This window comes from Muntiacus reevesi, chromosome 22 (assembly GCF_963930625.1).
Source record: "Muntiacus reevesi chromosome 22, mMunRee1.1, whole genome shotgun sequence".
Lineage (NCBI taxonomy): Eukaryota > Metazoa > Chordata > Mammalia > Artiodactyla > Cervidae > Muntiacus > Muntiacus reevesi.
This window is the reverse complement of record NC_089270.1, coordinates 25,074,146-25,088,725: the sequence shown is the minus strand read 5'-3', so window position 1 is coordinate 25,088,725 and position 14,580 is coordinate 25,074,146. Positions and strand designations below refer to the sequence as shown.

Genomic DNA, 14,580 nt, shown 5'->3' with positions numbered 1-14,580 from the left:
GCAAAGCAATGAAGACACGGGGCAGCCAAAAATAAATAAATAAAAATTTTAAAAAGATATTAATGAAAAAAAAAGATATTAATGTATAAGAAACAGGCCATAAAGTATACAAACTGATAAGTTTTGATATATGTTTGCACCCATGAAACCATCATTACAATCAGGATAATGAGGATATTCATTATCCAAGTTTTCTTTTGCTGCACCATCCCAGAGAAGCACACATCTGCTTTCTGTTACCATAAGTTTGCGCTTGCAGAAATTTTATACAAAAGGAATCCTACAGTATCTGTTCTTTTGTGTCAGACTTCTTTCACTTTTAAATATTTAAAAATGTGTCCATGTTGTGTGTATGAATAGTTCACTCTTTTTATTTTTAGGTAGCCTTCCATGGTATGGATATACTGCAATTTGTTTATCTATTCACCTGTTGTTGAATCTTTGGGTTGTGTCCATTTTGGCATTATCAATATTTGTGTTCAGCTCTTTATATGAACACATATTTTCTTTTCTCTTGGTGAGTGCCTAAAAGTGGAATGCTAGACCATGACAGGTTTGTATTTAACTTAAATGCCAGTTAGTCTTTTGTTTCTACCATTCCACCCAAACTGTTTTCATCCAGATCACTGATCACCTTAATGTTGCCAAGTCCAAAGGTCAGTTTTCATTCATTGTCTTACCTGCAACGCTGGGTGTACAGTTGGTCTCTCCCTCCTTCTGGAAACATATTTGGTAATTAACTGTCCTTTACATGGTCTCTCTGCTTCCTCCCTTGCCCCACAATCGTGTATTGGTATTGGTCTCTCGTATTGGTATCATGTATCTTGTGTTGGTGACCAGAGGGATCCTTAAATAGGTTCAGTTACTTTTCTAGCTCCCCTTCTCGCTCAGATTTTAAGCTAAAGTAAGTCCTTCAGGAACATAGAAGATGGTGTATAACCTGACCCCACCTTACCTTTCTGGGCTCCCCTCCCCATCATGCTCCGCTTTGTCCACTCTGCCCTGGAAAGTGGCCTTGTAGCTGCCTTCATGGTGTAAAGCCTCAGGGCTTCACACTTTCTGTTTCCTCTCTCATAAGCACCACACGTCTGGCTCCCTTATTTTCCTCAGTTCTCTGCTCAAGTGACATCTTTTTAGGGAGGCTTTCCCTAAGACCCCCTTCCTGCCTCCCACTCACACTCCTTCCTCCTGCTGTCTGTCTCCTCTTTTACCCTTATAAGCCTTTGGCATAATATGTATTCACTAGCTTAATTGTTTGTTTTTGTGTCTTTCTGCATAGATGAGTTTAATAAGGACCCTGTCTTATTCACTGCTCCATCCTCCACACTAGGAGCAATGCATGGGCCATAGGAGGTAATCAGTTAATATTTGTTGAAGGAATGAGTAAATCATTTCCAGTTTTCCAGTTCTTCGTTTGTGTGATTTGTTAAAGTAAGAACTGAGCAAAAAGTTCCTCAAAATCAGTGAGTGACTAACATGCAAATTCTACGTATTGTTTCTCTCATTAGAAACCAGTCATGGTGACTGTGTTCAGAAAAGCCAGGTACCTGTCAGTCCTTTTCTAATTAAAATATTTTTAATTGTTAGATTGGCCACTGGAGGGAGCTCTTGCTTTTCTTTTTAACAAGAAGATTATACTATTTGACTAATTACCTACACAATAGGAAAAAGGTATTGGAAGAAATTTTAGTTTTCATATTTTCATTGGTTCTTTTCATTTTTTATTGATTTTTCTTTTCCCTCCGCTCTTTCTAGATTTGTTATTGTTGCTGTCGTTCAGTCGGGAGGTCGTGTTTGACTTTTTGTGACCCCCATGAACTGTAGCATGCCAGGCTCTTCTGTTTCCCACTATCTCCCAGAGTTTGCTCAAATTCAAATTCTTTCCAGCTTTACTGTGAGTTTTATCCACGATTCCATCTATCCTTTCCTCCTTGTTGGGTTGGCCTTTAGGCATATCTATCAATCCCAGGCTCAACAGGGACTAGTTCCACCATCTTTCTTGAATTTTTTTCTCTTAAACCACAGTAACCAAGTTCAGAAAGTCAAAGTATGTCTCAGAAACCAGCTAATGGTTTTTATGTTCTATGTGGTTACACCTAAAACCTCAAGGCAAGATAACATTTCAGCTTTCTTGGAGTGAATGATTTTGCGTATAGAGAAGAGAGTAACCAGCTCCTTTGTAGATAGACCACTGCACATCGTATCATCGTTTAATGCAGTCCAGTGGTTAAAACTCTGCACTTCCACTGACAGGGACCCAAGTTCCATTCTTGGTCAGTGAGCTAAGATCTTACATGCTGTGTGATCAAAAATAAATGTATAAAAATGTAATATAAAAAATAGCAAATAAATAACAAATAAATTAATCTCATTATGGGTACCTGAAACAAAGATTTGCTTTTATGCTTTTGCCAGACTTCTTGGGTGTGCCAGCTAAACCTGATATTGTTCACTGCCTAGTTCTGTAAAAATCTACTGTTACTGCAGGATTAATTTAGTCTGTGTAAGACTATTTATCTGATTGAGTTTGGATGATCCTGATTTTCACTGTTATTGGACTCCATTAGGAAATTTTTCCTTTTGAGTCCCAAAATCTCCTATTACCACTACGTAATTTTTCCATTTTATGAGAGATAGGGTAGGTTGTGGATAGTATTTTTAAAGTGGTTACGCAAGGTATAAGATTTTGGGGTCCTTTTTCAGAAGACAAGTTACAATAAGGAGAGAAATCATGTGATATATATAAATTCCCTATTTCTTTCTTTGCTTATAAATTACACTTGCTTGCTTTTTAAAAACTTTCCATAAATTTTTAGGGAGAAAACTGTTCCTCTGTGACCCAAATGATATAACCGTTGTGGAGGGATGTCCTTGAGCATCCACAACATCAAGGATTCTATTTTTTTCAGAAAATAAATGAAAATGATGAGAATACTTCTCTCTGCTCCCCTGGAATGTTCTCCTGATTATATCCTCTTAGACTCAGCTACAAATGGAATAACATTCCCTCTTTTGTCTGTCCCCAACCTGAGGGACCCACAGGGGTAACCAGACAATTGGAAATTTCCACTTTCAGACTGAAAGATGAAGTAATGTGAGAACTACCTGGACATTACTTGGCATCACACTTGATGAAGAATAAAGAAAGAATGAAACTTTTTTGAAGTCTTCCAATTTTCATCTCACATTATCAAAATTATGAGAAGCCCAGAGAAATGGGCTTCTCATATTTCAGCAGTCATAAACTAGTTCCGTGGTTTATCTTAAAATACAAATACATTTTTTAAAGCAGTCCAGGGGGCATCAATGTAAAAGGTGACCAGTTTGAGGTATCCATTAAGCAAAAACTGTGGTGTACTGGGCAGAAAGCTAAAAAGGGATAGTGTTTGGTGTGTGTTAGTCACTCAGTCATGTCTGACTCTTTGGGAGCCCATGGACTGTATGGACTGTAGCCTTCCGGGCTCCTCTGTCCATGGAATTCTCCAGGCAAGAATTCTGGAGTGGGTTGCCATTTCCTTCTCCAGGGGATCTTCTTGACCCAGAGATTGAACCCAGGTCTCCTGCATTGTAGGCAGATTCTTTACTGTCTGAGCCACCATGGAAGTTCCAGTGTTTGGGGAGCCCTTAGAGAAATCTTAGAGATCATAATCTCTTATGCTTCAGAGGTTAAAGAAGAAGCCATGAGACTTAGCGCCACAGTCCATGAGTGGCAGGGCCAGAAATTTCTTCTAGTCTCTTGATTTTGAGGCTCTTGGTTGTCCTTCCATCTGAAAGTTTTCTCCTTGTGTTAAAAGTCTGCATTGGGGGATATAGGAGATAATCATAAAGATAATAGCAGCTAATACTTATTGATTAAAATTTAAAAAGTATATGTAACTTGCATCATTTGGGTTCTCTGGCAGGCACTGAGACAGAATCAGATGTGTAAGAGATGTATTGTTGGTGACCTTTATGAAAATAAAAGTGGGAGGGAACAGAATTGGGGAGAGACTGTCTCAGACTGGGATGCAGATCTGCCAAAGTTTTAGTCAATCCATTGGGGAGCTCCTGATGAAAGCTGCCCATCTGGCGGAAATGATAGGGTTCTAGTATTCCTTCTATACTCAGTCATCGGCTGGAGGCTGCCCAGTGAGAGCTTGGCCTCAGCTCAAAATCTGGGGTAAGCCCACGGTTCTGCAGCTGGAGGTGGTCAGCTAACCACCCTTACTGGGGCTAAATAACAAGTTCTTCATTGTTGTTGGTTCTTTTCCTTGGCTGTGCTGCTTAGCATGTGGGATCGTAGTTCCCGATCAGGGATCAAACCTGCACCCCCTGCATTGGAAGCATGGAGTCTTAACCCTTGGACCACCAAGAAAGTCCTGCAAGTCCTCTGTTGAAGGGTAACCCAAGCAGCACACCTCCATGGCTGCCATATAACCCAAGTGGCCCCAAAGATCTGTTTTCTGGAGTTACCTTCAATATCCAAATAAAGTGACCTAAGTCCTGGTTCCCTCAATTACAAAAAGTTTAAAATCTAATTTTAGAGTCCCAGGCAGGCTGGCATTTAAAACTGAGTGTTACACACCAGTGATTTAAAGCTGACTATCAGTCCTGGGTGTTCAATGGAAGGACTGATGTTAAAGCTGAAACTCCAATACTTTGGCCACCTGATGCAAAGAGCTGACTCAACTGAAAAGACCCTGATGCTGGGAAAGATTGAAGGCAGGAGGAGAAGGGGACGACAGAGATGAGATGGTTGGATGGCATCACCAACTCAATGGACATGGGTTTGGGTGGACTCCGGGAGTTGGTGATGGACAGGGAGGCCTGGCGTGCTGCGGTTCATGGTGTCGCAAAGAGTCGGACACGACTGAGTGACTGAACTGAACGGAACTGATCCCACTATAGGAGATTTCTCACTGATGTTCTATACCTTTATTATTGCAACCTGCTGTCATTTTTTTTTAAGATTTTCTTTTTTTATGTGGACCATTTTCTGAAAGTCTTTATTAAATTTGTTACAATATTGCTTCTGCTTTATGTTTTGCTTTTTTGGCTGCAAGGCATGTGGGATCTTGGCTCCCTAACCAGGGACTGAGCCTGCACCCCCTGCATTGGAAGGCAAAGTCTTAACCACGGGACCTCCAGGGAAGTCCCCCTGCTGTCATTTTTACAGCAGGCTTTGACTCCCATCTCCTTTGGCCTCTCTTTTTGCTGTTCTAGGATTCCCACCCCCCTCCCTGCCTGTCAGAGGTAATTTCTGTTTCCTTATGATTTGGGGAAATTTAGCTGACTTTCACTTTAAATTCCATTCCATAAAAACCCCCAGCCAGTCTTGCCCTAATCAAAAGCCCCATACCAGAGACGTCTGCTAGGAGATATGTTCTGATGGTTTTAATATGGTAGAAGTGATTGCTGGCATCTCTCTTTTTAAGTAACATGTTATTTCCTCTCTGTTAATGATTTACCTTGACATTTCTCCTCTCACATGAACAGATTGTGATACTAGTTCCCTTTTCTGGAGGAAGTCTACTCAAATGGAGAAGGGAAGCTGATAGTAGGTGGTTGGGCCTACTTGGTCCCACACACTACACAGAAGGCCTCATTCCCTGGAGATAGAGGTACCAGCAAATTTTCCTTTTGGTTGTTGTTGTTGTTTTTGTAAAACAAACTCCTTATGAAAACAGTCTGCTTGAAACGGTAAAGTGAAATAGCATTTTAAAGGATAAGATTTTAAAAATTATATAGCAAATTTTATAGTATTACAAATTTTGTATAGTATTACCTGATACCTTTCCCTCTAATCCTTTACCAATTTGTCCCAGTTCCCAATCTCATTCACAGACCTTGACTTGATTACTCATTTGTGATTCACTTTCCTCCTGAAAATACAGGGTCAAACTGCAGCCTGGAAACTTGGTGCAAAATGCCTCCGGAGATCTTTTAGCTCGGTGACTGCCTAGGAGCTAATTAACTCTTTGTAAGGAAGTTTGCTTGTTTTCCTTTCTCACCTAATTTCATCCTCTCTATACCAGCAAAAAAAAAAGAAAACCACCAACCACCAAATTGACCATATTATCCCCTGAAGGAGGAAATGGCAACCAACTGCAGTATTCATGCCTGGGAAATCCCAAGGATAGAGGAGCCTGCTAGGCTATGGTACACAGGGTCACCAGTCAGATATGACTGAGCAACCAAACAATAACACCAGAGAGGACTGTGCCCACATAAGTGGCGACCAACTGTTGCAGAAAGTGACTGACTGAATGAGGGCACGTGTCCATCCCTCCCAGGTGAGGAAGTCTCACTTTTTCCACAGGAAATCAGGATGTGACACAGGGTGACCTGACAAGTGCATTGAGTGAAGCTGACTGTATCAATCGCTGACTTCGGGTTTATAGTACCTCTTCAGTTCTTGCTTATTTTTCAGACGAAATATGTTATAAATACTCTCATTACATCTACCCCATAGGATGCACACACCCCACTTTAGAAAGCATTACAACAGAGAGCCTGGGGAGAGGATGTCATTTCACTAAGGGTAGTAAGGGAAATGACAGGGTATTAAGTAAGGTGGTGGTCTTCTGTGACTTATGCTTTGAAAGGAGCAGGAGAAAAAGTTGAGAAAAAGAAGCAGAAAAGAGGAAGCTATCGAGGTGGCCTAGGAAGGAGACAGTGATGGCCCGGATGATGGAATTAAAATACAGATAAAGAAAACTGGTTAGGTGGGTTTTTGGTATCATTTCTCCAACCTGTTTCTTCAGTCCTGGAAACATCTCTCTGTGTGCATGAGATGTGAAACACATTCTGTTGTGAAGAAAGTGAGCAGAGGTAAACGGTTGGGACTGGCAGTGGGGACTTTCTATGCATCAAGATCTAGGCTGGGCCTGTTTCTCAAACACTCCTGGAGGAGGATCCTGGCGCACAGGGAGGTCAAAAGTGCCCTTGGACCATGGTCATACAGCTAGTAAATGGTGGGCTTCTGACCTTAACCCAGATATCTCAGAAGCCACAATCTTCTCTCTTTTCACAGTAGCCTTTGAGGGCTTTGTCCTGTCACCATCAGCAGCTGCTAGCTGCCCAAACATCACACCTGTCTGGTCTATCAGGTGGACCTCAAGTATACAAAGCTGATAGCCTCTGTCTACTCCCAACTTTCTAAAGACTCCACACTGCATAATACTTTCAGCCCAAGTTTCCTGGACTCTAGAATAACCTATCCTATATTTGGGTCTCCGTAACTTCTTGAGGCTTTATAAAATTTAAACATATATAGTTTTAGGGTATGGAAAAGAGTTGGGACACTTATGGTCTCTTGGATATATGTCTTATTGGAATGGTATTGCCCCTGAGGATTAGGAAATAAATTGCATTCCATATAACTCTTGTAGGTCAATGTTGTTATAAGGTATAGTGTGAAATTTTCTGTGAAGTTATTGTCTCCAAAGAGCCCTTTAAAGAGCTTCCATGTATTTATCTCAATTACACCTTATTTGAGATGAAAGCAAGTGAATAAGGACACATAGGAATTAGTGTTAAACATGTAATAGTTGAGGCACATATTCACGACATTAAAAAAATCACGACTTTTTTCTGAGCAATGGTCCATTTATTGATAGCACTGTCTTTTTAAAAATTTTCAAAAATTAATTCTTATAGAGTATAGCTGCTGATAGCATTGTCTTAACAAAGAAAATACTTCCAAGTACAGAGTATAGATGTCAATACCACTTTGAATTAATATTTGCTTAGAGGATATATGTATACATATAAATGATATATATATGTCACAGCTAATTTAGTCAAAACATGTAGTCTTTGGGTATTAGTGATACACTGACCACTCTAGCAGTAAGATGCAAGGTAACTGGGTCAAACTCTCAGATTATGGAACATTTCGATTTTTGGGGGGAGTTACATGAAAGGAGCTAAGAGTCTCATGACTAGTTAAGACGCTGTTTGGGATCACCACTGGGCAGCACTGAAAATCATCTGCAGTGTAAGGACGGACAAAATTTGAGAAACTAGACAGGGTTAAATTCTGGTCTGACATCCTCTCTTATGCAGTGCTTGAAACTCCCTCTTTAAGAGGGCTTCCAAGCCCTGCAGAGGCTCGCTGGGCACCATCCATGCCTCCACTAACAGGATTCACTGGTGACTAGCACTTGGTGACTTCATACACTCTCCATGCGGGCTGGTGTGGTGATTGATAATCACAATATTCACAAACTGGAAAACAAGTCAAACCGACAGTGAAATTCACATTTTCCTAAAATGAGTTTTCAAAAGGATCTTGGTGACTTTCTTGTCAGATCTTGGAAGACTGAGGCTTGTCAGGAACGGTACTGAAGGAATTTTTATATTCTGTGGGGAAAGGTTAGACACCGGTTGGTCTCCAAAGCGCCTTTCCATTGGTAAGATTCTATGATTCCAGGCATCCTGTATATTTAATTGAAAACAGTTTAGAATATCCACAAATGATTTAAATGTTTCCTTCTTATCCGTTGGAGAGGCCAAGTTGACATCCTGTGACAATAAAACAAGGATGCATCCCCAGAACAAAACATGTTGATCACGTGCCATATCTCTTACTATGCTGAGAAGCCGCAATGACCGAGATTAAAGCTGTTTAACACACACTCAAAAAAGAAAAAAGAAAAACAAGGATGTTGCATCACCGTCAGTCCTTGAAGATAATGAATAAAAGATGTTACCAGGGTTAGACTATATGGAGTAGTCAATTAACTCCTCCTGCTTTGAGGAGACGGTCTATTGTCCTCTTACCTGTAACAACTGCAATTAAATGATTCAAAACCTAGTTCCACAGTATATTAGGCATGGTGGCAGATTCAGGGAAATAAACTATGCCCCTTACCCTCAAGGAGCTGACAACCTTGTTGGAGAATTAAAATGAACAAGCAAAAAAATAGTTAGAAAGTAATGAAGTGCCCCCTTGTATGGTGTTGAACACCAGTGAAATAGGAGTCTTAAAAAAAAATCCAAGTGAAAAGATTTTGTTGCAGAGGCAGGATGAAAATGACCCTTGAAGACCGGATCAAGCAAGTACGTGTGAGGGGAAGGAGGTATTTCCATGGGGTGTTGGGGGAAGACTGAGAAAGCTGTAGACCCAGGTAAGGTAGGATGTGACCTGTGTGGTAGAGGGGGTGGACACTGAACCGTGGGAGGATGGTGGGGAGCTGGCTTGACTGAAGCAAAGGGAACAGGAAGGAATGAAGCAGTCGGTGTGGGCAGGTGAGATGGAGTCCCACGGCCTCAACACCAGATGGAAGGTTCTGAAAGCCAAGTGCTAGGGGTCTTCAGTGGTGACGCCCCCCCGGCCCCCCCCTCCCCAGAGGAATAACCGGCATGAATCTCTCAGATACACTGTATATGAGGCCCAGAGGCTGATGCAAATACAGATGCTGACAGCTACAGCAGCTTGGCAAGGCCCAGCTCGACTCCAAACTGCTTTGCTTGTCAGCACGCTGCCAGGCTGCGGGGCCTGCTGACCTGGGCCTCAGGATGTTCTTGGAGGACTGGGAAGCCTGCAGCTGCTCTCCCAGGCAGCTGTTGTGTGTGGGCTGTAGCTGTGACGACATTTGTCCAGATGTGGGTGTTGCTAAGACTGTGGGCTTAAGCATGGGAAATTCAGTTGGTCGGAGGTGGAAGAACAAAGACAAACTATAGCCTCTAACAACTGTTCACATTTGGGTTTTGAAAAGCAATTTTCTAGATTTAATTACAAGTACAAAATAATGTTGTAAATTTGCTAGTCAGATCAACAAGCTTTTGTATTAAGATGCCATCCCTTTCAGGATTTATTTCAGTTAGTTTAAAAGAACCTGTTTAACACAAGATAGTGGTTGATGAAGTGGGAGTTCATGTAGTCTTCTTTTGAGAAGAACGTTGAGATCTTTTAACTTTTGAAACTTTCTTGGTTTTTTGATATTTTTTCCCTTTCTTTTGCTTTTTCTTTTCGTTGACCTGTGAGGAGACAGCAAAAAAAAGGGGGGGGGTAGTGTTTCTCTATCTTATCATTTTTCCTTCCTTATATTATATTTGGACTCTCTCGACTGTGGTCTTTATTTATCCTCATAACCAGTTTAAAGTTGCATCACTCTCAGAGAGGCTCCTTTTGATTCTATTTCAGTTATTTTGATGAAGAAGCAATAGCCTTCTAACTGGTTTTCTTTTGCCTATTTTCTGGGCTATCCCCACTCCAATCTTGCTCATGACCCACCTCTACCAACTGTGGGGCTTCCCAGGTGGCACAGTGGTAAAGAATCCGCCTGCCAATGCAGGAGATGCAAGAGATCTGGGTTCAGTCTTTGGGTCGGGAAGATCCCCTGGAGTAGGAAATGGCAACCCACTCCAGTATTCTTGCCTGGAAAATTCCATGGACAGAGAAGCCTGGTGGGCTACAGTCCATGGGGTTGCAAAGAGTCAGACACGGCTGAATGACTATCGTTTCCTGAGGGGTTGGATTATCATCCGGTTTTTACAGACAAGGAGATGGAGGCTCGGAGCGGGTGACTTGGCCAAAGTTGCACAGCTGGGATGTGCCAGAACGGCTCCTCTGTCAGCGTCCAGAACCAAGCTCCCAACTACATATGCCGTGGTCCTCTTCCAACTTAACCCCTCGGCATTTCAAACAGGATTCCTCTGGCTTTGTCCTGGTCTACTTTTCTATCTCAGTCCCTTCGGTTCCTCCACACAAACTCAAGCCATATTGTTCAAGGTTCTCCGAGCATCTCATGATCCTAGTCTTGTTTTTTTTTCATGCTCTCCTTACCCTCCCAGTGAACTACTTATCCTTCAAGATCCAGATCAAATCATCTGATATGAAAAGTCTTCCTTAACACCTTCTCCTTGTCCCCCTCCTCTGGCAAAGTTAATTACTCTTTCCTCTATTATCTTCAAGATTCTTGTACATATCTTTATTTTATATTTTCCACGTTGTACTATAATTAATTGTTAGCAAATCTGCTACAGCAGGAAAGGACTTTATCTTATTACCTATTTTTTGGGGGGTTGGGGGGAAGCTATGTCATGAGATAGTTCCCTGACCAGGGATTGAACCTGGGCCCTGGCAGTGAAAATGTTGAGTCCTAACGACTGGACCACCAGTGAATTCCCTATCCTCACGATCTACCATTCAATATGTATGTACTATATTGGATAAGAAAGACAAACTCCCTACCCACATGGGACACACATTCTAGTGGGACAGACAGACAAGTGATACCATAAGCAGGAATACAATTCCACATTCTAGGGAAAAAAATGGTAGCACAATAACATGAGTGAAAAATGTAACCTTAAAGGCACTCCATAATTCTTTGACTTCCAAAGTTAGTTTCTAAAAGAAAGCAAATCTTGTTCCTTTTTCACCCACCTGTTTCTCCCACTTTTTAATCAGTTCTTTCACTTCTGGTAAATCTGGGTTTAGGCAAGCTTGATTCCCATTCTTCATTGTAGCACTACCAAAGAAACAGCAACAAATTTTTGGTTTTTTCTTTTACTTTTAAGAATTTTTTTTTTTTTTACTTTTAATGATTCAAATGCTTTCTCTTATTCACAGAATTCAATTCCCCAATTAAAATATATTTGCAGCATCTGGGACTTCAGTCTTTTTCCTGTCTTTTCATTTCTTTAAGTGACTGAGGGGACTTAGATACATTTCTAGGATAGCACATAACTCTAAATTTAAAAAATCCAACAGATATGTGCAATGGGAGAACTTGTATCTAAAGATAATATTGGTTCTGTTATGCTGAAAAAAGCTATTTATGCTTAAGTGAAAACATAAAATAGAAAAGTTGCCAATATACCTACTTTCCTCCCCAAACAATGAAAATGAGCATGAATTTTACTAAATTTTCTAGTAAAACAACTTAAAACATAATAAAATGCTTCCCTAAGACAAGATTAATGGGCTGGTTGAATCTTTAAAATTACATCAGACTCTCCAGGAATAATTTAAGGACTTTTTTTCTTTAATTTCTGTCTAATCTAAGAATAAAAGGAGTCATTCTATACATCATCCTTGATTTAGGCTTCAGAAAAACTTAAAATATGCATATCTTTAACCTAGCCTGGAATTCTACGCTCCCTGTATCTCAGATGATAAAGAATTCTGCAATGCAGCAGCCCATGTCGGGAGGATCCCTGGTTCTCCAGTATTCTTGCCTGGAGAATTTCATGGGCAGAGGAGTTTAGTGGGGTACTGTCCATGGGGTCACAAAGACTCAGACATGACTGAGTGAATAACACACACATCTTTAACCTAACAATTCTAATCTCTAGAAAGATATTAATATAGGAGAGAATTAAAGATATAATATTGATACAGTAACTGTTTTTAATAGCAAAAAAATTGGAAATAACTTACATTTAGGTATTGGTCATATAGATTATGGTATGTCCATATAATAGAATAAAATTTGGTCATTAAAAATGACATTATTAGGAAAAATGATGTTATTACACAAGACTTACTGACAGGAAAAGTTCATGATATAGTGCTAATGAAAAAGCAGCTTACGAAAATGTATATGGTATATGATTTTGTTTTTGTGTACATATATTGTGTATATAAATATATGTATATGTATGTATATGTTTTGTATCTATATATGTACACACAAAACAAAAGTGTGTGTATATACCAAAAGAATGACACTACTTATGACTGGATGGTAGAATTTAAGAGAATTTTTAATTTCTTCTTTTGGGTAATTTATATTAAACATTTTCTTCAATGAACACATAATACTTTGGTAATGTATCATCCTTGGTTCCTTATCTCTACCAGAAATTGCTTATTCTTTTAGAAGAATAGAAAGAAGTATACCAGATTTATGGAGGGGCGACCATCTGCATTTTAAGTGTCTGAATGGGCAAGTATTCCCAGGGTAGTACTCACATTAAATTTAATGCTGGACATGTGTTGAATGAGTTTTTACTTACATGATTTCAGTTTTCTCACAAGAAGGGCTTGGAGCAAATTGTTTAAGGTCCTTTAAGGATTTTAGATGGATCATCCCTTGGCTGGTGTTGATGCAGGAACAGCGTCTATTCTTTACTGCTGGGATTCCTAAGGGAAAAACAGAGGGTAGAAAACATGAATTGAAAGCTATGTCTTCATTTAGGTGATACACTAAAATGATACATTTGACTTGGTAATGACTATTACTATCATCTCCTGAGTGTCTTTCAATCATTACCACAAGATTTTCAGGTAGGTGTTATCTCCATGGTGTTATATCCATGAGATTCTCCAGGCAAGAATACTAAAGTGGGTAGCCATTCCCTTCTTCAAGGGTTCTTCTTACTGGGAGAATCCCATGGACAGAGGAGCCTGGCGGGCTACAGACCATCGGGTCTCAAAGAATTGGACATGACTGAGGGACTAACACTTCCACTTCATATCATATTTTACAACCTTAGGAAAAGAGATTTTTAAAATATTCAATAAATGCCTATCATAGGTCAGACACATGTATACCTAATTCATGTGGGCTATGCAGACCATAGCTTCTCAGACACCTCCCAAAGCCATTTTTTAATCTGACCTTAGTGAAATGGAGTTGGTGTTGGTTTCAATAAAAAGGTCTACTTATAGTAACTAATTACCACTAATCCTAATCTTCCCCACTGCCTTGGTTTTCAGTAGTGCTTTAAGCTTTCAAAAACTCTTTAAAATACACTATTTTCATTCCTTAATTTTTTCATTTAGTAGTAGGTAGAAAAAGCATAACTATACAATCTCCATTTTACTGCTGAGGGAACTGAAGTCTAGAAAAGCTCATTAGAAAGAAATTGAAATCGCTCCACTGTGTCCGACTCTTTGAGACCCTGTGGACTGTAGCCTGCCAGGCTCCTCCATCCATGGGATTCTCCAGGCAAGAATACTGGAGTGGGTTGCCATTTCCTTCTCTAGAGGATGTTCCCCACCCAGGGATCGAACCTGGGTCTCCTGCATTTCAGGCAGATGCTTTACTCTCTGAGCCACCAGGGAAGCAGAAAAGCTCATTAATTTGCCATAAATAACAAAGGTAGTTAGTAAAGGTTGTTCCTGAGGAACAAGCTCTCTGATTATCAGATACTTAATTGGTTAATCACAGACATACTTATCAACAAACTCTGTCAGGCTGGCAAAAATTATTGAGGAGACAAAGTCTCCTGTCTCATTACCAAACAGTGCAACAAACATTTACTGAACACCTACTGCATGCCAGGAATTCACACACATAAACTGAGACTTGTATTTGACCTGGTAGTTCCATCCAAGATATGAACTTTGGATAACTGCCCACAAGTGACTCACATCACTTTCTGATGCATGCAAAGCAATGCAAATCAAAAGGCTTTTATAGCAATTAACACCTCTGACTTTACCAATTTAATATAACTTATAATCCCTTACCTTGAACTCCAGTCAGAGTCAGGAAGATGATACCCAAAAGGAGATGAGCACCCCTTTCCTTCATACTGGTAGAGTGAAATAACTCCTGTATTTGTTCTAGTGAGTCACTCCTTTATTAGATTTTAAGCCTGAGAAAGTCTTTAGAGAACATGCTGTTTGAAATCATATTTATT

General features: G+C 40.1%; 2 protein-coding genes and 1 non-coding gene across 3 annotated transcripts in view; 1 reads left to right on the top strand and 2 right to left on the bottom strand.

Annotated features, from left to right (window-relative positions):
* The first annotated feature begins 5,533 nt into the window (after positions 1-5,533).
* The window catches only part of ART3 (ADP-ribosyltransferase 3 (inactive)), a 130,755-nt gene continuing 121,708 nt past the window's right edge, over positions 5,534-14,580 (top strand). The window contains exon 1 of the mRNA XM_065913900.1: positions 5,534-5,600. The gene's annotated coding sequence lies outside the window, so the exon portion shown is untranslated. The remainder of the gene's footprint in view (positions 5,601-14,580) is intronic.
* CXCL9 (C-X-C motif chemokine ligand 9) lies at positions 9,347-14,538 on the bottom strand. The gene is made up of 4 exons (XM_065914610.1): positions 14,408-14,538; positions 12,949-13,075; positions 11,375-11,459; positions 9,347-9,963 (listed from the first exon to the last, which is right to left on the bottom strand). Exons 1-4 carry the CDS (start codon positions 14,469-14,471, stop codon positions 9,859-9,861), a joined length of 381 nt encoding a protein of 126 aa, XP_065770682.1. The 5' UTR covers positions 14,472-14,538; the 3' UTR covers positions 9,347-9,858.
* Positions 13,928-13,999, bottom strand: TRNAF-GAA (transfer RNA phenylalanine (anticodon GAA)). The gene has a single exon. It is a non-coding gene; the product is annotated as a tRNA-Phe (tRNA).

What these genes read in the sequence shown, in the direction of transcription:
- CXCL9 (XM_065914610.1), bottom strand. Translation starts at nt 14,471, where the DNA reads ATGAAGGAAAGGGGTGCTCATCTCCTTTTGGGTATCATCTTCCTGACT. An exon ending in GACTCTGACTGGAGTTCAAG is followed by an intron (nt 13,076 to 14,407) that starts GTAAGGGATTAT and finishes TTTTTCCCTTAG; the next exon opens with GAATCCCAGCAGTAAAGAAT. An exon ending in TGTGAGAAAACTGAAATCAT is followed by an intron (nt 11,460 to 12,948) that starts GTAAGTAAAAAC and finishes TTTCTTTGGTAG; the next exon opens with TGCTACAATGAAGAATGGGA.